This window comes from Staurois parvus, unplaced genomic scaffold, assembly GCF_062004578.1.
Source record: "Staurois parvus isolate SC_StPar_1 unplaced genomic scaffold, SC_StPar_1.0 ptg000727l, whole genome shotgun sequence".
NCBI classification, from domain to species: Eukaryota; Metazoa; Chordata; class Amphibia; order Anura; family Ranidae; genus Staurois; species Staurois parvus.
Genome location: NW_028318523.1, coordinates 478309 through 504289, shown reverse-complemented (window position 1 = coordinate 504289; position 25981 = coordinate 478309). Strand labels below are relative to the sequence as shown.

At 41.1% G+C, this 25981-nt stretch overlaps 1 protein-coding gene across 1 annotated transcript in view; it reads right to left on the bottom strand.

Moving 5' to 3' along the window:
* The window catches only part of STPG4 (sperm-tail PG-rich repeat containing 4), a 100890-nt gene extending 74999 nt beyond the window's left edge, over positions 1-25891 (bottom strand). The window contains exons 1-3 of the mRNA XM_089653909.1: positions 25794-25891; positions 17010-17081; positions 14745-14996 (exon numbers count right to left, since the gene is read on the bottom strand). Of these exons, the coding sequence (XP_089510035.1) occupies positions 14745-14996; positions 17010-17081; positions 25794-25844 (375 nt within the window). The 5' untranslated portion in view covers positions 25845-25891. The remainder of the gene's footprint in view (positions 1-14744; positions 14997-17009; positions 17082-25793) is intronic.
* Between the last annotated feature and the right edge of the window lie 90 nt (positions 25892-25981).

The window sequence follows — 25981 nt, the reverse complement described above, 5'->3', positions numbered from 1 at the left end:
TATATATATATATATATATTTATGTATAAATATATATATATATATATATATATATATATATATATATATAGTGACAGCAGGCCAATAAAAATCTCAAACTGTATCCACCATAGGAAGTATGTCCCAGATTCAGGCAGTTTGCTGAATACTTTTCTTTCAGTTTGGAGAGATGAGGCTGTTTGGGCTGGCTAATTAGACAATGAGCCAAGCTCCACTTTGGAACTAGATCTGTGTATGACGAGCTAGGGAGCCCTGAAATAGAGATATGGTGGAAGACAGTTCCGATTTGCTTGCTTATGCCCCACATGGAAGAAGAATACATTTTAAATATATTTTAAAAATATTCTTCCCAAATATATTGACATATATTTAAAATATCTAAATTTTGGCCATATTCAATATGTTTCAAAATATATTTATAGACTGTATGTTGAAATGCGTTTTAATTACAAACTATATGAAAAATATTTAAAAAAATACATTTTCAAATATACTGTATGTCTTTAAAAATACATTTAATCTACTACAGTTATGGAATGCATTTACAAATATATGTTAAAATTACTTTTTTATATGTTAGAAAAAATCTGAAGAACTTATTTCAAAAATATATATTTTTAAAAATATTTTTCATATATTTTGTAATATATAAAAAATGCATTTCAACATGCAGTGTGTCTATATATATATATATATATATATATATATATATATATATATATATATATATATATATATATATATGTATTGAAATATATTTTTAAATATATTGTATACGACCAAAATTGTAGTATTTCAAATATATGTCAATATATTTGGGAAGAATATTTTTAAAATATATTTCAAATATATTTTTCTTCCATGTGGGGTGGCACCCTTATATGCAGAGAGTATGGTGCCCTTGGCAGCAGTAGGTTGCTCCAGGTTTGTTAGCTAGGGATCCTGTACAGTAAGATGCAAAGCACCAAGGTTTTTTTTTGTCTTTCCTGTTTTCTGCTCTGTACATAGTGTATATAGTCTGTGTAAGTAAATTGCATTTGTGTTTCACTGAGAACTGTTGCTGCCGTGCCTGTTTAAAGTGTTGTCAACTCATCCAAGGGGTAACACACACCCCTATGCCAAGATAATCCCTCACACATGGTGGAGGATGCGGGCATCTGTGTAAACAGATGTTGTTAAGGCCAGCATGAAAGAGTTGCTGAAACAGCAAATGCCAATCAACAGCAGGCAAATGTCTCGCAAAAGCACGCAAATGAAAAATTTCAACAAACTTTGCAACAGAGATCTGTCAGCAGTAGCTGAAGAAGCACTTGCAACAGAGCCTTGCATACCAACCACAAGCTTTCCAAGAAAGCTGATTATTGACAAAGGTGTTTGAAGATCATGATCCAGAGGTAAAAGCAAAAGTTGGCCTAAAGAACAGTAGACAGAACTGGTGGTCCCAATATTTTCTGGAGAATCCCAAAAGGCCAACTATGACCAGGAATCTGTGGAAACAAGGGACTATACTTGTACTGGGGCAGAAATATTTGCACAGGTGGGTGTAACCTTGGCTGTCCAAGCTTACCATGTTCACTACTGAATTTATCTTGGAAAATTGCCCAGATCACAAACCTCATCTATTTGACCAGGAAGCGGCTGCAGCCAGAGGCCTTGTCAGATCCACAAATTGTGAAACGTGATCGTGGACTGGTTTTGGAGCTCCTTCTCTAGTTCTATTCAAACAAGGGTGAGCCATGGTGGTTTGGAAACAGCTGAAAAAATTGTGGACCTGGCTGAAAGGTACTTAGCCACATAGAACCCAACTACCTCTCTCAGAAATGCATGAACTTTACTCCTAAAGATCAAACCATCCCCAGCTACAGGTAAGGTACCATGGTGCGGGGTGGAGAGAGTGAAAAAGAGAGAACTGTGGGGACTCCATTGTCTGGAAGAAGCGGTTAGGGAACAACTGAAGGTTTCCAATCTGATAAAGTTCCAGGTTGTAAAAATGATGTGGTTATAACAGATGAAGAACTAGTTAACCCAGACAGGAGGGCTGCCCTCATCTACTTTATAATTAAAAGGAATTTATTATACAGGGTGTCACAAAAGGGGGAGGAACCTATTGAGTAACTGGTGGTTCCCAAAACTTACTGGAAGTTGATATTGGAAATGGGCCATGGGGTACATTCCAAGAGACAGAGAAAATCAGAATGAATAGTACAGAGATTCTATTGGCCTGGGGTTTCCAAGAAGGTAGAAATGTATAGACAGTCCCTGGAGTATGAACAATGTAGGTTCTGGAGGTTTGTTGTTAAGTTTAATTTGTATTTTGGAACAGGTACATTTTTTAGGTGTAACTCCAGCCAAAAAAATATTTTTACGTTTTGGATAGCATAGAGATGGGTTAGCTGACCATGCAGTGATGTGGGATTGCTGATAGATGCGTTGGACAGTAGGTGAAGGCATGCGGTGAGCAGCAAGATGGCCACTCGGCAGTTTCCGGGGCCGTCTTGCTGTCTCCATTCCTAAGTACAAGTTGTATATAAGTCGGATGTTTCTAACTCGGGGACTGCCTGTACTGTTCTTCCAGCCCTGTGTGTCAGATGTCTGCACCAATGAAACATTTCCTTTTACCTTTGTTTCTCCTACACATTTATTTTATTTATTTTGGGTACTTATATAGCGCCGTCAATTTACGCAGCGCTTTACATATATATTGTACATTCACATCAGTCCCTAACCCTCAAGGGGTGTACAATCTAAGGTCCCTAACTTACATTCATACATACACATACTAGGGACAATTTAGACAGGAGCCAATTAACCTAACAGCATGTCTTTGGAGTGTAGGAGGAAACCAGAGTACCCGGAGGAAACCCACGCAGGCACAGGGAGAACATGCAAACTCCAGGCAGGTGGTACACATCATTGAGGTCCCTATTGAGAGGATCTCCATGGATTTGATCAGTCTTTTGTTGAAGTCTGCTAGGGGGCATTAACATATTCTAGTGATAATAGCCTATGCCACCCTTTATCTGAAAGTGATTCCTCTTTGAAGTACCTTGGTCAAAACAATAGCCAAGATCTGTTCCTGGTGTAGTACAGGTAGTACACATCATTGAGGTCCCTATTGAGGGGATCTCGATGGATTTGATACGTCCTTTGTTGAAGTCTGCTAGGGGGCATTAACATATTCTAGTGATAATAGCCTATGCCACCCTTTATCGGAAAGTGATTCCTCTTTGAAGCACCTTGGTCAAAACAATAGCCAAGATCTGTTCCTGGTGTTTGGCTGGATAGGCCTTCCCAAAGAAGTCCTTACAGACCAGGGTATCCCATTTATGCATTGGGTAACTAAAGAGCCTTTCAAATTACTTAAGGTGGCGCAATTACATACTTCAAGGTACCATCAGGACTGTGTAGTAGCTGACTTGATGTTTGCTATCAAAGAGAACTCACAGTCGTTCACATGGTTCTCTGTATGGGAGGCATCCAGGGAAGCTGTTGAATATTGCTAGAGAAACTTGGGAAAGTGAGTTTCTTCCATAGAAGCTGGTTTGAGCATGTTGTGCAAATGAAGATAGAATTGGGGAGGTGATGCCTATTGTTAATTAACATTTAGGCTAAGCACAGTTGTCTTAGAAGAGGATTTACAATCATGGGGTCCAGCTTGATAAATCCCCGGTATTACTGATTCAAAGTTCCTCTGGTTTACCTCCTCCATTTAGGAGAAAATTCTGTCTTACATACACTGGAAAGCTGCATGCATGCCTGAGCAAAACAATTTTCAGGTGGATTTAGGTGTATTTTTTATTTATATGTAAAATGCAGCGCTATTAATATATCATAAGTGGTTGTGGTGGTATTAATAAATGAATAATAATAATAAAACACAGTCCAGTAAAAGGTGCTCGTTGATTCCCAGTGCAAATGGTAGAAATGCGCACTAACCAGAAGCGTATGGGTAATACGTCCATGGACTCTAGCATCAGACTTGATGGGTGTGACTAATTACTCCCCAGACATGAAAACATTGTGAATGAAGGTGAAGGTCAAATTTCTGCCTGAAGCTAACTTTTAAGCTTCTTCAACCTTTACAGCCCTGAGTGATTCCTGTGTCATCTCCTGAGAGGGGGAACTACATCTTGGCAAAGATTTCTCTGACCTGCCGAACCACATCTTCACCACACGAGGGCGCTTGATCTTCATTCTTTCCAGTTTTTCCCGTGATCAGACCAGAAAGGAGAGGGGAATCTTCAGGATATTTACTCACATGTGTATTACCCATACGCTTCTGGTTAGTGCGCATTTCTACCATTTGCACCTGGAATCAACGAGCACCTTTTACTGGACTGTGTTTTATTATTCATTTATTAATACCACCACAACCACTTATGATATATTAATAGCGCTGCATTTTACATATATATATTTCTTGGGACTTTTATGCGTTTTCCTTGAATGTTCAGCTGCTAATTATTGAGAGCGCTCACTGCAGTTTTATATTTTCCTTTATCTGTATTTTTTATTGTTTCTATGCTTTTTTTTATATATAAACATATTTCAAGTGTTTTACATGGGTATTCAAGTTTCAGGTGCTTTTATTTAGCCAAAGGAAAGCACTAAAGTGAGGAGATCAGATCTGCTCTTACAAGCTAAAAAAAACTTGGAAAAAAATGTGTAAAAATGCTTGGTTTGTGTGTTTTCAGGCATTCCCATTCAAATCTATGGAGCCACTACAACCAATTATATCTCAAAAGTAGCTAATGTAGCTTTTGTTGCACCAGGCATTGAGCTAAATGCATTTAAGTGGTCATATATGAACAACCACAACTGAAATTAGGATTTTGCATGATGGTCGTTTTGGAGCTTCAAGTTGGGAATTACAAAACACTAAGGTGTGAATGAGGCCTAATGAACCAGAAGTTACACTAAGCACACTCTTGAGCAACTGCACCCTTTCTCAAGTTGAGCCTGCTACACATACAATATGTATTTTATATTTGCAGCACACGGACAATGGCCTCTTCATAGGGGTGGCTGAGGGGGCAGTAAAAACAAGCAGCTGAGCCACAGTTTTATCACCACCTGGATGCCCACTGAAAGCGTAAAATACATCTGGAGGGGGGTTACATTCCACAATGCTTTGCATTGCAGTCACAGAAAATTTATTGCTGACTTGAAAGGTGGCACCGGCTGTCAAACGTAGCCATTCAAGTCAATGAGGACAAATGCTTAGCTTGTGTTTGCAGCACATTAGCCTCATTATAAAAAAAGACATAACAGGCATTTAGGATGTGGCAGGATTGCATTCCGAATGCCAAACAGCAGCTGCTTAGCCACACTTTGGCTAATATGAAACAAGCCTATGACCCAGTCTGAGCACTCAAAGAGACCTGTACTGTAAAAATAGGTAGGCTGCCATTTTTTTTCCATAATATTTTTATTAGAAAATGGGTACAGAAAAAAATACAACAAACATAACAAAATAGGTTATCAAGATATCATAACCAATACTAGAGTCCTCAAGATAGTCCATGGGCCATTACAGACCAGCCAACCGTTCTTGGAGGGTCCAAACCAGAACATATACACTATATTGCCAAATTATTGGGACACCTGCCTTTATACGCACATGAACTTTGATGGCATCCTATTCTTAGTCCATAGGGTTCAATATTGAGTTAGCCCCGCCTTTTGCAGCTATAACAGCTTCAACTCTTCTGGGAAGGCTTAGGAGGTCCACAAGGTTTAGGAGGGTGTCTATGGGAAGGTTTGACCATTCTTCCAGAAGCACATTTGTGAGGTCAGGCACTGATGTCGGATGAGAAGGCCTGGTTCACAGTCTCTGCTCTAATTCATCCCAAAGGTGTTCTATCAGGTTGAGGTCAGGACTCTGTGCAGGCCAGTCAAGTTCCTCCACCCCAAACTCGCTCATCCATGTCTTTATGGACCTTGCTTTGTGCACTGGGGCGCAGTCATGTTGGAACAGGAAGGGGCCATCCCCAAACTCTTCCCACAAAGTTGGGAGCATGAAATTGTCCAAAATGTCTTGTTATACTGATGCCTTAAGAGTTCCCTTCACTTGAACCAAGGGGCCAAGCCCAACCCCTGAAAAACAACCCGGCACCATAATCCCCCCCTCCACCAAACTTTACACTTGGCACAATGCAGTCAGGCAAGTACCGTTCTCCTGGCAACTGCCAAATCCAGACACGTCCATCGGATTGCCAGACAGAGAAGCGTGATTGGTCACTTCAGAGAACACGTCTCCACTGCTCTAGAGTCCAGTGGCGGCGTGCTTTATACCACTGCATCTGACTCTTTGCATTGCACTTGGTGATGTAAGGCTTGGATGCAGCTTCCATGAAGCTCTCTACGCACTGTTGTTGTGCTAATCTGAAGGCCACATGAAGTTTGGAGGTCTTTAGCTATTGACTCTGCAGACAGTTGGCAACTTCTGCACACTGTGCGATTTAACATGCTCTGACCCCGCTCTGTCATTTTACGTGGCCTACCACTTGGTGGCTAAGTTGCTGTTGTTTCCAGCTGCTTCCACTTTGTTATAATCCCACTAATAGTTGACCGTGGAATATTTAGTAGCCAGGAAATGTCACGGATGGACTTATTGCACAGGTGGCAACCTATCACGGTACCACACTTGGAGTCACTGAGCTCCTGAGAGCGACCCATTCTTTCACAAATGTTTGTAGAAGCAGTCTGCATGCCTAGGTGATGATTGTATACACCTGTGACCATGGAGGTGATTGGAACTCCAGAATCCAATTATTTGGAGGGGGGGGCCCAATACTTTTGGCAATATAGTGTACATGTTAGGAAAATACAAAACCAAAATATAATGACAAAAGAAAAACAAAAACTGAAATCACTTTGAGATAAATTAAGAGAATAAACAGTCAGAGATGAGTTCCAGGGGTACCCTCTGGATAGTGATAGTACCACAATCTCAGTATTATACTCAGAAAGCCCCAATGACAGCAAGAACAGTGCACATGCTTGAAAAGTAGAGGAGACTCATGCATCACCAAAGCATAAGGAATGATAAAAGAAATAAAAGGGGGGAGGGGGGAGAAAGGAAACTTTGTAAGAAGAAGGGAAGATGGAGTGAGAAGGACTGGAGAAGGTGGGAGAAAGAAGGAAACATAGGTTGAAGAAAGTAGATTAAGAAAACGGAAGTGGGTGCCATGTTCGCTGCACATCGCAGATGAAGTCCACCCCAAAGCTGCCATTTTTTACCTTAACTTCAAGACTAGTTGCCTGGATTTCCAGCTGATCCCTTTTTTACAATGTTATGGGGATAGCCACCATCTCCATCAACCTTTTAGGCAAACTTTGTCTTTCAAAACAGGATTAAAAATTCAAACTATGTAACATTTGTTTGTCCTCAGGGATGAAAATATTATATCAAAGATTTAAACATAATAAAAACATCATGTTAGTCATTTTTGTATTTCTCCTCAGAGATGAAGGTTCTTCTTCATCTTCCTGGGAAATTATAATGTATGGTCGTGTTTACTTTGAAGTTGCTTTGAAGTGTTTTATTAGCTGCATATTCCTGTACATCAGTCTCTGGATAGCGGTCAGTCCTGAAAAAAGTCTGATTATCAACATTCCAAACATAATTTCTTACATAGGAACCATTGAATTGAATTTTGATTGAATCAGTGGAATGCACACCTCAATATCAGACTCTACCAAGAAAATTAATTGTTTCAGAATTCCCATGATCAGTTCAATCAGCCACAGTTTGCCATTTATTTCTTTGAATTTACATACTGTTTACAGCTGGTAAAAGAAATTACATGAATACACAGGCATTATAGATTATTTACTGAGTTCAGAAATTGCAAATCTTTTAAAGTTAACTTTACTTAGCTTTAATATTTAAACAAGCTTCACTCTCAGATCCTGAGCAGGAGATCAAGGCTATCACTGTACTAGAGCTGACTACTGCATCATTGATTGTCAGCTTCCCCAGCATGCAGTCTAAAAGGTATGAAATATGCATACTTTCATCATGCCAAGCTGGACCAATGTAAATATGCAATACAGTTCTTACCTGAAGTTCACTTTTAAAATGGCATCAAACCCAAAACCAAAAATGTAATATATTGCAGCTAACCAATCGTTAGATGTGATGGCTACATTAGTTTTTTTTTGCATTTCTCCCTCTGTCTTCACCTTCTGTATTAGAGTTCCCCCACTCTGGATAAATCAGCACAGGAAGTACAACAGACAGCAGCATTGTCATTCGGGGGGGGGGGGGAGTGCAAGATGTATTAGTAGATTTAAATACAATGCATCCAGAAAGTATTCACAGCGCTTAACTTTTGCCACATTTTGTTCTGTTACAGCCTTATTCCAAAATGGATTAAATTTATTTTTTTCCTCAACATTCTACAAACAATACCCCACAATGACAACCTGAAAGAAGTTTGTTTTGAAATCTTTGCAATTTATTAAAAATAAAAAATGAATAAAACCCCATGTACATAAGTATTCCCAGGCTCAATACTTTGTTGAGGCCCCTGTAGCACCAATTACAGCCTCAAGTCGTTTTCAGTATGATGCTACAAGCTTGGCACACCTAGTTTTGGGCAATTTCTCCCATTCTTCTTTGCCGGACCTCTCAAGCTCCATCAGGTTGGATGGGAAGAGTCGGTGCATAGCCATTTTCAGATCTCTCCAGAGATGTTCAAACGGGTTTAAGTCTTCAGAACATTCACAGAGTGGACCCGTAGCCACTCCTTTGTTATGTGGGCTGTGTGCTTAGGGTTATTGTCCTTTTGAAAGATGAACCATTGCCCCAGTCTAAGGTCCAGAGCGCTCTGGAACAGGGTTTCATCAAGGATGTCTCTGTACATTGCTGCATTCATCTTTCCTTCGATCCTGACTAGTCTCCCAGTTCCTGCCACTAAAAAACATCCCCACAGCATGATGCCAGCACCATGCTGCCAGCACCATGCTTCACTGTAGGGATGTATTGGTCAGGTGGTGAGCGGTGCCTGGTTTCCTCCAGACATGACGCTTGGCATTCAGGCCAAAGAGTTCAATCTTTGTTTCATCAGGCCAGAGAGTTTTTCTTTCATAGTCGGAGAGTCCCTCAGGTGCCTTTTGGCAAACTCCAGGCAGGCTGCCATTTGCCTTTTACGTCTGTCTGGCCACTCTACCATACAGGCCTGATTGGTGAGGTGGTGCAGAGATGGTTGTTCTTCTGGAAGGCTCTCCTCTCTCCACAGAGAAATGCTGGAGCTCTTTCAGCATGACCATCAGTTGCTTGGTTACCTCCTCCCTGGCTAAGGCCCTTCTCCCTCGATTGCTCATTTTTGCCAACTCTAGGAAGATTCCTGGTGGTTCCAAACGTCTTCCATTTACGGATGATGGAGGCCACTGTGCTCATTGGGACCTTCAATTCTGCTGAAAATTTTCTGTACCCTTCCCCAGATCTGTGTCTTGATACAATCTTGTCTCGGAGGTCTACGGACAATTCCTTGGACTTCATGGCTTGGTTTGTGCTCTGACATGCACTGTTACCTGTGGGACCTTATATAGACAGGTTTATGCCTTTCCTAATCATGTCCAATCAACTGAATTTCCCGCAGGTGGACTCCAATCAAGTTGTGGAAACATCTCAAGGATGATCAGTGGGAACAGGATGCACCAGAGCTCAATTTTGAGTGTCATGGCAAAGGCTGTGAATACTTACGTGCGTGTGGTTTTTACATTTTTCATTTTTAATAAATTGCAAATATTTCAAAATGAAGTTCTTTCACGTTGTCATTATGGAATATTGTTTGTAGAATGTTGAGGGAAAAAATGAATTTAATCCATTGTGGAATAAGGCTGTAACATAACAAAATGTGGCAAAAGTTAAGCGCTGTGAATACTTTCTGGATGCACTGTACACTAACATATTGAAGCCAAACACTTCAATCACACTGTATATTTAGTTATAGCAAACAGTTTTTTTCCCTTTTGGGATAAAGGTTTTACATGAATAAATAAAAGTTGATCATTGTAAACACCACTACCATTGTTAAATGGTTTGTCTCATCCCTGTAAACATCTGGAAGAGAACCTGTTCCTTTGAAAAACAACAGACTTACTGGCTGGATCACCAGGTGAAAATAGAAGGAAGAAAGCTTAAACAAAAGAAAACAAATGCAGCTATCATATCTAAAAATTAGTAAGCTGCAATATAATAAATGTATGCTTATGGGTTTAATGCTGCATTAAGTCTGTGATCTACCCGAACACCAAGGTCCTTCTCGACTATTGATTCTCCCAGTTGTACTCCTCCTACTATGTATTATGCATGTATGTTTTTAGCCCCCAAGTGCATAACTTTACATTTATCAACATTAAACCTCATTTGCCACATAGGTGCCCAAATAAATAGTGAATTGAGGTCAGCTGTGCATTGAGGTTGACTGTAAGAACCTTATTCTATTGCATAGCTTGGTGTCATCTGCAAACACTAAAATGGCACTTTTAATCCCCAAATCTATATAATTTTAAATAGGTTAAAAAGTAAAAGTCCCAGTGCTGAACCTTGGTGTACACCACTAATAACCTCAGGCCATTCAGAGTATGAATCACTACCCTGTGAAAACAGTCTTCACACCAGTTTTCTACCTATTTAAAGACTACACTTTTTAAGCCTAAGGACTTCAACTTACATAATAAATATGTAAATATATCACATTTACCAGCTCCTTTTCTTCCTGAATGAACACAATGTGTGATCAGTACCAATCACTTAATGTGTTCATTCATAACTGCAGCATAGTAAACTGTGTGGTTTTTTTTTGGTGGGGGGACTGCCAAACATGCTAAACAAATTAGAATGATATGGAACCATTTAACAACATTGTAAACATATCTAATATATATATATATATATATATATATATAGATTGTACGCCCCTTGAGGGTTAGGGACTGCTGTGAATGTACAATATATATGTAAAGCGCTGAGTAAATTGATGGCGCTATATAAGTACCTGAAATAATAATAATAATATATATATATATATATATTTTTTTTCTTATACCATCAGTACCATCAGCTGTACTGATTCACATCATACGTTTGTGCACTGATAGTATTAAACAATATATATATATATATATATTTTATTATTATTATTTATTTTTTTATACCATTAGTGCACAAACGTATGATGTGAATCAGTACAGCTGATGGTATTGATGGTATAAGAAATAAAAAAAAATATATATCTATTTAATAGATATGTTTACAATGTTGCTAAATGGTTCCATATCATTCTATTTTGTTTAGCATGTTTGTTCTGACACCTATGCCCCTCCTTCTTTGTTAGGACTGACCAGCCCATTTAGGAGGGCTTATTCTTAGTTGTACGATATAGAGAAGAGGCCACTCATGGTTTTGTTAGCTCTGAGGAAGAAGGGACTCCCCTTCGTAATGCGTCAGATGAACTTTGAGAGTCTCCCCTCTTGATGTGATTCGCACTCGTCTTACACTTCAATGTTCCTTTTAGGATTTTATACGCTTGTTATACTGCTTTGTTTGTGAGTATACATCACATTTTCATAAAATCACAGCTTTTTATTGAGGTAATGCGCAAGGTTGGTGCGCTTTCGTTTTGTCTTCAATCTGCAGTACTGGTCGGGCCTCCTCAGCCTTGTTAAGAGCTGCAAAACCTTTGATCCATTGGTGGACGAGCTTCCTGAGTGGTCTATCCATCTACCCACCCTTGATCTGGGTCCCTGAGCGCAGGAGGTGTTGTTTCTGTTTCTCGGACACTCTACACGTTGCAGCAGACATTCAAGAGTCTGTTTAAGAATTCTTTGTTCCTAGCAGGCTTTGCTGTAAACAAGATTGGAGAGCAGGCAGATGCCCAACCTCTTTCTGTCATCACACTAGAGACACTTTACACCTCAGTTACCGGTAGACTTTTGCTTTGAGCAATACCACAGCCTGTCTGCTTAACTTCTTTGAATTACCAATATTCAATAATGTTTATGGGCCCCACCACTGCTAGCAGAAGACAGCGGATACCACCCTCTTGGGAACTTTTAGGATCATAGGACTCAAGCTGCAATCTCTAGTTAAAAGGACCACTTCCTTTTTAAGGCCATTGTTACTCAAACAAGAGTACCTACATATACTTATGCTGGAGTATACATTTATGTAATTCTCTGCATAACCCTGGTAAAACTGGTGGCCCAGAGGGAGCTGATAAGCCAACAGGTCTTCTCTGCCCCCTCTTACTACTGGTGTTGCATTTAAATGGTTGAAGTTTACTACTCATAACTGTATATTCTGTTAAACTTTGCTAATTGACTGTCTTATTGTATCAGTGTTTCTGCTTTCATGTGTTGCACCTAATCTCATTATGCCTTTGTCTATGCCAGTGTTTCTCAACCTTTTTTCAGTCAAGGCACCCTTTAAAATTATGGACAGTCCCGAGGCACCCCATTCTAAAATGTGAAAATCTATTCTAATAGTTTTATATAACGCAGCAACTTCCACACATGTAGGACACCCAAAATTAGAGGGGATTTATTCTTCCAAAGCAAATACACTTCTGCACACTGGTACTGACTAGTATTCCAATGTTTCTCTTCTCTCTCAGTTTTTCTCCATCACTGAGCTAATGTGACTCCCCAGCACTGATGGAGAGGGGCAGGGGAGGGTCAAACAAGGATGCTGTGCAGGCAACTGACATCCTCCTTATCAACTGATGATGTCATTGGTTGTCAGGATGTCGGTGGCTAGAATGTCATAATGCTGCACAAGGAAAACCTGTGACTTTGTATAACTAAAATGCAGGCTTGTTCCACCCGCTAGCTTGTATACAAGTTTTGGGTCATTTTTGGACATTTTCCCAAGGCACCCCTGAAGAAACCTTAAGGCACTCCAGGCAGCCTGGGCACCCTGGTTGAGAAAGGCTGGTCTATGCTTTTGAGCAAGCACTAATATAGAGCTGTTACTAAAGTAATTGTATCTCTTGCATTATTATCCTCTACTATTGAAATATGCCAGAACCCAGAGTGTCACAGGTGTCGGAAGACTTGCAAGGTCAGGGCAACCACAGGGGACGAGCATCATCGAGTGGCCCCTGTTGGGGTAGCTCTACAGAAGAAAGGAAGCTTAACCTTAGATTGAGGAAAGGGTTATTTACTGTTAGAGCAGCCCAGGAATTGATACTTGCCAGGGGGGTCAACAACTTAAAAAACCTAGACTAGATGTCTTCCTCAGGAACAGAATATACAAGGCTATGGGAATTGTTAGAGAATAAAACACACACACACACACACACACACACACACACACACGTTGAACTGGAAGGATGTGTCTTTTTTTCAGCTTTATAAATGATGTAACTACAGGTATATTAGCCATCTGGGGGGAACAGTGTCAACTTTTTGGAAAGTCCAACAGCCACTCCTTTGTCTACTTTTGTGCTAACTTCCTCATAAAATGAAATGAGATTTGTTTGAGACGTTCAATGTTCTGTAAATCTATGATGATTTTCACTCATAATATTGTTTTTCAGCAAACAATACAAACTTCTTCAACCTGTGTGGGTTTTTAATGCAGAACTGCAAACAACCTGTTAGGGCAGGAGCAGTGTGGTGCGGCGCCACAAAACACACAGAGTCCTGGGTTGGACCTCTGTGGATAGTGCTCTGCTTCCACACAGACAGCAAAGGTCTTTCTCTATGGCAGGCTGGCAGGGGACAGGCTTTTCTGTTCAGGTTGTGGCTGTTTTGTATGGAAAATGAAACGTAAGACTTTGCAAACATTTTATTAAGCACCTAGAATGTATTCAGCTGACCTTTAAGTTTAGCTCGGTTTTAAGTTCAGATGATGATTCACTCCAGCTGATAATGTGAAAAAAACATTTAGGCTCATTTCACACAGGTGGCAAGGGAGCAGTAAAATCAGGCAGTTGATCTGCATTTTTTTCACTCCCGACTGACCATTTACAAGCCCATATGGTACACTGGGGAGATTTATCCTCTCTATGTGTCCTGGTGACCTTCAGGGAGATTTATCCTCTCTGTGTGTCCTGGTGACCACTGGGGAGAGTTATCCTCTCTGTGTGCCCTGGTGACCACTGGGGAGATTTATCCTGTGTCCTGGTGACCTTCAGGGAGATTTATCCTCTCTGTGTCCTGTGACCATCGGGGAGATTTATCCTCTCTATGTGTCCTGATGACCATCAGGGAGATTTATCCTCTCTGTGTCCTGGTGACCATCGGGGATATTTATCCTGTGTCCTGGTGACCATTGGAGAGATTTATCCTATGTCTCCTGGTGACCATACCATGGGGAGATTTATCCTTTCTATGTGTCCTGGTGACCATTTTGGAGATTTATCCTATCAATGTGTCCTGGTGACCAGTGGGGAGATTTATCCCGTGTGTCCTGGTGACCAGTGGGGAGATATATCCTATGTGTCCTGGTAAACATTGGGGAGATATATCCTATGTGTCCTGGTAACCATTGGGGAGATTTATCCTATGCATGTGTCCTGGTGACCATAGGGAGATTTATCCTATCTATGTGTCCTGGTGACCACTGGGCAGATGTATCCTCTCTATGTCTCCTGGTGAGTTTTGGAGAAATCCCAAATTCTCCAGTTGCCCTGGTATAGGAAGAGGAGGGAAATCTTCCAATAGGTTCCCTTACTTTCTCCAGCACATACAATGTTTGATGGGAAGCACTGAGTGCCTGTATTTGTTACCTTATCTCTAACCCCTAGTTGTACAGCACTTCTTGGGGTGTTCCGGAATGAATAGGTTAGTGGGATCTTCTCCACCAGATCACCGAATTCAGGAAACTTGTAGCAGCCTGGCAACAGAACATCACCAGCCCCGGGCAGATTCAGTGGCTTTTTACGTCCTTCCCCTTTGAAGCTGTAAGATGGCTGCACAGGGTTAAGCTTTGAGTCTTGTAGGAAGTCACGAAGGTCATAAGCACCAGGATGGGGGGATTCCTGATAACAGAAACAAGACATTGTTATTAGCTGTGTGCATGCATGAGGAAAGAAAAATCTTCAGATGTTTGTCTTCCGACAAATGTCTTAAAGCAGAACTCCAGTTTAGAATTTGTTTTGCTTATTTTTGAGGCAGTGGGGGGCCTGACCCTACCAGGGGCGGACTGACCATTTGGAAACTCGGGCACTGCCTGAGAGCCCGGGTCAGTAGGGGGCCCCATGAGATGCCCCTTTTTCATAGGCTTTTTTGAGTTTGGGCAAGGACACAGGGGCCCCATGATCCCCTATTGCCCGGGGGCCCATGAGTTGTCAGTCCGCCCCTGGACCCTACTTTATTTTTCCTATTCAATACAGCCCCATGGTCTGCAGGTCTGCATGTAGGGCACATTTGTGTGTCCTCATCCAGCAAAAGCTTTGTGGGCACTTCTAGATGCGTGACATTGACCATCAGTAGCTGTCAATGCCTTCCCATAGTTCTCAATACAGCAGGGTTGACATTATAATGCAGCCACTGCTGCCAGTGGTCTTTGTTACTGGTCAAAAAAGCACAGTAGCCACACCAACAGTAGCCTGAACCACACATATGTTGCTGCTGCTCCCTACCAACCGCCATAGCACAAGAAGGATAAGAATAGGACTGGAGCGGCCACATGACTGCTACATTACAGTCCTAAATGTATTTAGCTAAAAATTTAAAGTAATGGTAATTTTCTAAAATGAAAAATGAACAAAGCATATCCTTCTATAATATGTACTTGCCTCAATCCAAAGCACTTAGTGTGAATTGTGTCTATTTACTCATTCCTTTGCATGAGTCAAAGCTGCCCGTCTATGCTGATACCAAACAACCCTGGAAGACAGCTCCGCCATCCCAGCACACAGAAGGTGATTGACAGTCTGTGCATGTTTCCCTATGAGACTTGGTAGAAGGCATGTGACCATTTCCTCCACTAAGATCTCAAATTACACTCAGCTCCCTGATCTATGTTGTGCAATGGGTAACATCAAATCCCCACCCACTGCTTTCTGAAGCTCAGAAAAGATGTGTAAATTGTGGACTTTTGGTAAGAGAGGCTGCAAATAAACAGGTGCAACTTATGTTGGAGGATTTGCTTCATCTCTGTGTATCACCTGTGGCCAGTCACTTTAGATAAATAAATAGTACTTTGTCCGGGGGGCATGATTCATTTAATTCCTGGAGTCTTGCTTTAAGCAATTGCCTTTCATATTCTTTAAAGTGTATGTATAGCAAAACTCATTGGCTAGACTAGATTTTTTCCCCATCTGTGTCCTTGTTGGGGAGGTTCTCCCATATTATAGTCCTGGTGAATATTTCAGCCCTTGTGACCGTTGTCTCTGAAACAGAAAGTGATATCCAAAATTTCACAGTTGTCATCAGAAACACAGGCAAAGGGAAAATCTTGCAGTGGGTACACCTATTTCGGAGATAGCTGTCTAAGAGGGAAATTTTCTTCTTTTTAGAGCTTTCCTCCCACTTCCTGCGCACTCGCAGCAGATATGTCGGTGTCTCACGGAAAGGTCCCGATCTCCCCTTGCGATCAGGACCTTTTCTGATCATGTGATCACCGTGACAGCAAATCACGGCAGTCACATGACCCTAAAACCCTGTCCCACCTCCCGGCATCTGAAACCCCTTAAAGGGCCGGGAGGCGTCGGCATGAAGAGGCTGATTTAATTTTTGGAGCAGCATGTGTACAGGTCTCAGAGGTTCCAGGTCAGTGTTCAAGTGGGGGGTTTGGGGGGTGGGTAATCCTTGGCTCAACCACTTGGTTTTATCACTGGCCATCTCGCTCTATCTAAAATGTTTTAAAAAGTTTTGCCTACAGTTCTACTTTAAATATTTTGCAGTGAGAACAATGGATATTGGAATAGTCACAAGTACACGTTATAAGCCTAAAGAAGCAGGGCAGGTAATAAAATTGGGCTTGAAGAGTTCATGGGTATAATTACATACATGCATGCGTGTACATGTACATGCCTGTATAACCTTACCCTGAGTGAGAATAACCACCAGGCGTCTCGGTCCGTAAATTGATGTTTCTTCTGTGTGTCCAGTTCCTGATCCTGTAGACAAGGACACAACAAGGGGCTCAACTAAAACCAACCACATCAAAATATAGATCCATTTGTACTCTGCAGAAGTTAATGCTCTACAATGAACAATCAATAAGACACAATGTGCTTTTCTAAATAAAGGTGCAGCCTGGTATGCATTATTCAGCCTACAACCATTGCTTTCATGACGCCGGTAGCTCAGTCCAGTGTAATTATGCAGTTCACTCATTTCTGAAGTTCTGACATTCAGTTCACAACAATCACACCCAGATCTGCAAAAAGCTGGAACCTAAACACCTAACATCTGAAACAAATACACATTGGGACAGGATCAAGTGATGGCTTTTCCTTTTAGATGATGAGCAACTGTATAACATACTGTATGAAATTATAGAACCAATAGAATGGGGGAATTCAGATCTAGCTAGAATATGTCATCTGTACAGAAGAGCGCCGGGGCCATCCTAAAAGAAATTTACAAAACAAAATTCTGATTTTAATGTCAGAATTCTGAGTTTCAAAAGTAGAATTCTGAGAATAAAGTCAGAATTCTGAGGTTCCCTATATCATGTGTGTTGGCACTAAACTACATTGTTGCTCATTGGTCTTATGATCTTACAAGTGACAGCCCTCTTAGTAGAGGCTACTACTGGTATAAACTCTGAATTCTGACTGTGAGATTCAGGAATTCTGACTTTTTTTCCCTCAAAATTCTGACTTTAAAATACAAAATTCTGACTTTTAATCTCAGATGTCTGACTTTGACTCTTAGAATTCAGATTTTTAATCTAGGAATGCTGACTTTTATTCTCAAAATGCTGACTTTGAAATTCAGAATTCCGACATTAAAACTCAGAATTCTGACTTTGAAACTCAGAATTTTAACTTTGAAATTCAGAATTATGACTTTTTTCCCTCAAAATTCTGACTTTAAAATACAGAATTCTGACTTTTATTCTCAGACGTCTGACTTTGACACTCAGAATTCTGATTTTTAATCTTGGAATTCTGACTTTTCTTTTCAAAATGCTGTTTGAAATCCAGAATTCTGAGTTTGAAACTCAGAATTCTGACTTTGAAACTCACGATTCTGACTTTTTTCCCCTCAAAATTCTGACTTTAAAATACAGAATTCTGATTTTTAATCTCAGATGTCTGACTTTGACACTCAGAATTATGACTTTTAATCTAGGAATTCTGATTTTTATTCTCAAAATGCTGAGTTTGAAATCCAGAATTATGACTTTTCTTCTCAAATTGCTGTTTCAAATCCAGAATTCTGAGTTTGAAATCCAGAATTCTGACTTTGAAACTCAGAATTCTGACTTTGAAACTCAGGATTCTGACTTTTTCCCTCAAAATTCTGACTTTTAAAGTACAGAATTCTGACTTTTAATCTCAGACGTCTGACTTTGACACTCAGAATTCTGACTTTGAAACTCAGAATTCTAACTGTGAAACTCAAAAATCTGGAAGAATTTTGACATTTAATCTCAGAATTCTAACTATGAAACTCAGAATTCTCATTTTGAAACTTAGAATTCTGACTTTTAATCTCAGAATTCTAACTTTGAAACTCAGATTTCTGATTTTAAAAGTCAGAATTTTGTTTAATACATTTTAGGATGTCCCCAGGGCTCTTCTGTATATCTGCAACTTGGCTTCTTCAAAAAATGATTAAATTGCATAGAATTCATCCTTTGATGCAACTGCTAAACAATGAATTCAATAAATGTTCTGCAAAAAGGATATCAACTGCTTCAATTTTACTTCCGTGCAAATTGAAAACTTTACTTTCTGGGAATGGACTAGCACACCATGCATACATTCACAACGGCCACATCATACATAAAAAATGTACATACAGTACATCAAATAAGTATACACATCAGATGCAGCATACAGCAAAGTGTCACATACAAATACAAAAGTATAAAGCAGTGTTACCCAAATAACAGAACAGGGGGAGGGAAAAGGGTCCTTCTTCAGCAAAGACCTACTGAGCATGTGGCAACCCATGCCTGCAGATTCCCAGGGATTGGCTGTTTTGTGCACATAGTAGGTGTGCAGTGCACTGCAATGCCATGTTAACTGCACTATAAGACCTCATTCCCACGGACGGCAGGAGGGAGAGAAAAATTGTCAGCTGACCCATGTTTTTACTTTTCTCCTACCACCTCCAAATGAGCATGGTGGACATTTGGGTGAGCACAATTTACCTTGGCATTGCAGAAATGTTAACTTGGCATTCCAAATTTAAACCGGTATTAAACCCAAAATCAAAATTTGAATACAATGTCGCTTATTTATTCTTAACTGTGATGACTGCTTTGGTTTTCTTTTTCAGACTTTTCAGTAGCATTGTTAATAAGGGGAGAGGGTAGTATTAGGTAGGTGGGTATACCTTTCAGGAGCCATTGCCTATCAGAAGTTACACTATCAGGGTGGAATTAGAAGGACTTTAACAAACTAAAGTCAAATTCTAGCTAACACTTTTTATTCAGTTACAGCAACATTTGTTTTTATAAATGAATGAAAGCTGAGCATTGTAAGCACACCCATGGGTGGTAAATGGTTTGTCCCAACCCTCTAACTGACACTTTTGTTGGACAGCCTGTTAAAAATGGTTATTAAAGAACTGGTTTACTGCCCAGACTGCCAAGAGAGATTAAAGGAAACATAAAACTTAAAGAAAAGAAATTGATTTTGAAATGTTGTTTTTGGGTTTAACACAGCTTTAACAGACAGCACAGCCTGTCAAACTCAAAGCATTCTTTGACTGAATGAAGTGGAGATCAGGACATCACTATCTACTTCTCCGCCTCCTCCAATCAGAAAAAGCCTGCATTCATTGAGAGAATGCAAAATTTTCTCTGGATGGCGCTCCTGCCAAGTGAACAACCTCCTATGTTCACTAAGCAGCAGGGTGGCTGCTCGATAAAACAAAAGCAAACTTATATTGGCCAAGCTGGACCAACATAGATATGCAAAAATATGATTTCCTGGAATTCAGCTTTAACGGGGAAGCACTGCCTGACAGGAATGTGGGCAGTATATATATATATATATATATATATATATATTGTGGGAACTCAATTCAAATGGTAGAGCTTTTCTTTTCAAAAGCACACAGCAACTCGGTTCTTTTTAAGGGCCTTTTTGCCCAATTGTATTTAAAGAAAAAAAGTTCCATAAATCTTCCCACGCAGGGGTATCCACCATCAAACAAATGCAAATAAATGTTCAGCCTCCTGGCTTGTACACAAGTTTTATGTCTGCCTCCTACAGACTCTTTGCAAAATGGCTTTTCCACACACAGTTAGCCAGTAGCACACAGCTAGTCTGGCTTCCACCTCTCCTTGGTGAAGACCTCCTGACTCCAAGACAGAGACCTCCTGTCTGCCAGGGTGGAGCCCTGCTGACTCCTGTCTGCCGGAGTGGAGCCCAGAACCCTGGTCCTGACTCTAGAAGATTGCCATACACACCTGAGCAATCAGTATCCTGGCCATTCCCAAAACCTGGTCCCAGGATGGGAGATTTCATCCCTCCCAAATCGCTTTGAAATCTCCAGGCTCCAGGTCCCAAAATGGACCTTACAAACTTAAGAGGATAGTGAAAAGCCACTTTCCTCTGTATCAAACACTTACCCTGGAGCCCTTCAACATGCGTTGTTGAGAATCCCGGGTGAAATAACCTTTCAACATCGTTACAGATCACCACACTGTCACTATACAGTCATGGCCGAAATTGTTGGCACCCTTGATATTTCTCCAGGAAATCATGTATTTCTCACGAAACGTATTGCATTAACACATGTTTTGCTATACACATGTTTATTCCCTTTGTGTGTATTGGGACAAAACAAAAAAAGGGAGGAAAGAAAGCAAATTCGACATAATGTCACACAAACCTCCAAAAATGGGCTGGACAAAAGTATTGGCACCCTTTCACAACTGCGGATAAATAAGAATGTTACAAGCATGTGATGCTCCTGTAAACTCACCTGGGGCAAGTAACAGGTGTGGGCAATATAGAAATCACACCTGAAAGCAGATAAAAAGGAGAGACGTTCACTTAACCTTTGCATTGTGTGTCTGTCTGTGCCACACTAAGCATGGACAACAGAAAGAGGAGACGAGAACTGTCTGAGGACCTGAGAACCAAAATTGTGGCAAAATATCAACAATCTCAAGGTTACAAGTCCATCTCCAGAGAACTAGATTTGCCTTTGTCCACAGTGCGCAACATTATCAAGAAGTTTGCAACCCATGGCACTGTAGCTAATCTCCCTGGTCGTGGACGGATGAGGAAAATTGATGAAAGATTGCAACGCAGAATAGTCCGGATGGTGGATAAGCAGCCCCAAACATGTTCCAAAGACATTCAAGCTGTCCTGCAGGCTCAGGGAGCATCAGTGTCAGCGCGAACTATCCGTCGACATTTAAATGAAATGAAACGCTATGGCAGGAGACCCAGGAGGACCCCACTGCTGACACAGAGACATAAAAAAGCAAGACTACAGTTTGCCAAAATGTACTTGAGTAAGCCAAAAGCCTTCTGGGAAAACGTCTTGTGGACAGATGAGACCAAGATAGAGCTTTTCGGTAAAGCACATCATTCTACTGTTTACCGAAAACGGAATGAGGCCTACAAAGAACAAAACACAGTACCTACGGTAAAATATGGTGGAGGTTCAATGATGTTTTGGGGTTGTTTTGCTGCCTCTGGCACTGGGTGCCTTGACTGTGTGCAAGGCATCATGAAATCTGAGGATTACCAAAGGATTTTGGGTCGCACTGTAGGGCCCAGTGTCAGAAAGCTGGGTTTGCGTCCAAGATCCTGGGTCTTCCAGCAGGACAATGACCCCAAACATACGTCAAAAAGCACTCAGAAATGGATGGCAAAGAAGCGCTGGAGAGTTCTGAAGTGGCCAGCAATGAGCCCAGATCTAAATCCCATTGAACACCTGTGGAGAGATCTTAAAATTGCTGTTGGGAAAAGGTGTCCTTCCAATAAGAGAGACCTGGAGCTGTTTGCAAAGGAAGAGTGGTCCAAAATTCCGGGTGAGAGGTGTCAGAAGCTTATTGATGGTTATAGGAAGCGACTGATTTCAGTTATGTTTTCCAAAGGGTGTGCAACCAAATATTAAGTTAAGGGTGCCAATACTTTTGTCCAGCCCATTTTTGGGGTTTTGTGTGACATTATGTCATATTTGCTTTTCTGCCTCTGTTTTATATTTGTTCCAATACATACAAAGGGAATAAACATGTGTATAGCAAAACATGTGTTAATGCAATACCTTTTTTGTGTGAAATACTTGATTTTCAGGAAAAATATCAAGGGTGCCAACAATTTCGGCCATGACTGTATATATATATATATATATATATATATATAAATATATATATTACGTAGGTTTCTAACATAAACATGCTTGTGGGTTCCAGGGTTTGCAACTGACGTGGAGAAAACAAACCTTTTGCATTCTCAGAAGCTTAATAAATTGTGTTCTTGGTCCTGAAACCCGGAACCTGGAGGCTTTGTAGAGCTTTGGGTGGGATAAACCCTCCATTTCTAGGTCCACATATCACCCAATAGCCAGACTTCTTTATTAGTCCCAGTTGTCCGCAGGCCTTTATATGAGAGCTGACTGAGGCTCAATACTCTCTTATTCTCTATGCTGTGAGAGTCTGCTGCTGAGTGAAAAGGCTGAGTGCTGTCAGAACACTACAAAAGGAACAAGGACTGTTTGTTTTGGGGAACCCATTAGGGGTCACCCCTTTATAGTCAGGAACTAACCAGAGTTAAGCTAGATGCTCGGATGAGCTTTGATACTTTAGACTTACTGTGGAAAGCCCTACTACATTAATTCCATGTTTGTTTACTGCTTTGCCGAATAACAGTGCAGGACAAAACCTGCTTTCAGTGTTCCTGGGCATTCCTGGCTTATGCATGGCTTATTGATGCCAATACCAGTTGTACCAGTCCACCCTTACATCAGTGATTTGCATTATCCTAAGTCAGCACATGCAAAATGGGAGTATTCAGCTATAAATTTATGTAAGAAATTGTTACTTTTGCCATCTGGGGCAAAGTATTTGTTTATTACAGGCATTTATATAGGCCCAAGAACTTATGCAACGCATTTTGTCCATTCACATCAGTTAGGGTTGCCACCTCATCCCTTTAAAAACAAACACATTAATTACACAGGTTCTGTGGCTGATTAAGGTGGTATTTAAACTCATGGAGTGCCTTATCTGCATTAAATTAGCCTCAGAACCTGTGTAATTAATATGTGTTCGGGTTTTAAAGGAATGAGGCGGCAACCCTAGCATCAGTCCCTGCCCTCAAGGTGTTTACAATCTACATTCAGATACTAGGCACAATTTCTAGACAGGAGCCAATTAACCTACCAACAAGTATTTGAAGTATGAGAGGAAACACATGCAGGCACAGGGAGAATATTCAAATGCCATGCAGGCAGTGTCCTTGTTGGGATTCAAACTTAAGACCCTAGTGCTGCCGGGAAGAAATGCTAACCACTAAGCCACTGTTTCGATCTGACATGCTTCCTTCTACTCCATGCCCCCAGCAAGGTATACTCACCTATCTTGTCTCCCTTGCCTCTTCCCCATTCTTGCATGGCTTCTTGGTACAAGGTGAATACAACCCTTCCTCAGGTACATTGATTTGGCCTGAGCAGTCAGTTGTTATTTGGGGTGTCATCTTTTACCTGCGTAAGCTCCAACACCATAACTTTCTCTGGATAGACTCCTGCAGATGGGACCTGCAAGGAAGCCTCACAAGGTATACTCATCTATCTGAGCTCCCTTGATATCTCTTTGTTCTTGCTGTAACAGAGTGTGGCTTCTTGGTATGGGGTACATGCGACTTCCTCCAGGTGACAGTAGTTTGGCCTAAACAGTCAATCGTCCCTTGGGGTTTGGGGCACAGTGTCATCATCCATCTGGGCAAGCTCCAACACAATAACTTCCTCAGGATGGACGCCTGCAACTGGAAGGTGGTGCAGTGTAGACATCCACCTGGGTAAACTCCAACACAATAACTTACTCAGGATGGACACCTGCAGCTGGAAGGTGGTGCAGTGTCGTCGTCCACCTGGGTAAACTCCAACACAAAAACTTACTCAGGATGGACACCTGCAGCTGGAAGGTTGTGCAGTGTAGTCATCCACCTGGGTAAACTCCAACACAATAACTTACTCAGGATGGACACCTGCAGCTGGAAGGTTGTGCAGTGTAGTCATCCACCTGGGTAAACTCCAACACAATAACTTACTCAGGATGGACACCTGCAGCTGGAAGGTGGTGTAGTGTTGTCATCTACCTGGGTAAACTCCAACACAATAACTTACTCAGGATGGACACCTACAGCTGGAAGGTTGTGCAGTGTAGTCATCCACCTGGGTAAACTCCAACACAATAACTTACTCAGGATGGATACCAGCAGCTGGAAGGTGGTGCAGTGTAGTCATCCACCTGGGTAAACACCAACACAATAACTTACTCAGGATGGATACAAGCAGCTGGAAGGTGGTGCAGTGTAGTCATCCACCTGGGTAAACTCCAACACAATAACTTACTCAGGATGGACACCTGCAGTTGGAAGGTAGTGCAATGTAGTCATCCACCTGGGTAAACTCCAACACCATAACGTATCCAGGATGGACTCCTGCAACTGGGAGCTGGCAAGGAAGCCCTCAGCAAGGTATACTCATCTACCTACCTACTTCCTTGTTCATGCTGCAACAGAGAGCGCCTTTTTGGTATGGGGTACATGCGACTTTTCTCATGTGACAGTGTTTTGGCCTGAGTGGTCAATGGTTTCTTGGGGTTTGGGATGCAGTGTCATCATCCAACTGGGAAAGCTCCAACACCATTACTTCGGGATAGACTCCTGCAACTGGGAGGCAAGGCAAGGAAGCCCCAAACAAGGTATACTCATCGATCTGGGCTTCCTTGCCTCCTCCCTATTCCTGCTGTAACAGAAGGTGGCTCCTTGGTATGAGTGAACATGCAACATCCCCCATGTGACTGTGTTTTGGCCTGAGTAGTAAATCCCGGCTTAGGATTGGAGGTGCAGTGCCACCATACACCTCAGTAAGCTCCAACACCAAATCTTACTCAGAATGGATTCCTACAGCTGGGAAGTGGCAAGGAAGCTTGCATCAGTAATATTTCCTTGCTTGGGGAGGTATTGTCGGTTTTCCCAGAATGGGCACAAGCTATATTTATGGATTTTTATTAGCTGTAAAGTGCTTTTTTGAATAAAATAATATACTCTCTTGGTACTCTAGTCCAATTTGTGGACTTTCTCTGTGTTTCTTTATTAGAGGTAGGTTCACAATTGCTTTAATGTCAGATTTTTAACAAGTCAGAGCTAGCATGCCCTGTGACACATAAAAAATTGTAGCAAAATCTTTGTAGGCGTTTGAACAAAGGTAGAAAAACGATTATGTAAAACTGGATTGAATTTGGACTTTCTCTTCATCAGAACGACAATATCTGAGTTTTTTACATTGCTCAAACAATGTCAGTATTGATGGTCATTGGTCAGGTCATGTTGCAGAGAACATAACTACTTTAGGCTTTTTACTGCACTGTATTATACACCAACACATTACAATATCATCATTGTGAACTGACAATGTCAGACTGCTCTCATCCTTTCTAAATGATCATTCGTTACATTTCTTACCTTATTATTCAGCATAGGTCGAACGTTTCTTCTTAATTCCACTGCAGCCATTTCTGTTTCTACCAGTAACTAAAACAAGTCATTCTAAAACAGCCCAGCTATACGTCGTCATGTGACCCAACTGGATTGTCAAGACAATACCCCCACCAGTGTCCTCAGGGCGCTTTTGACACATAACCACAATATGT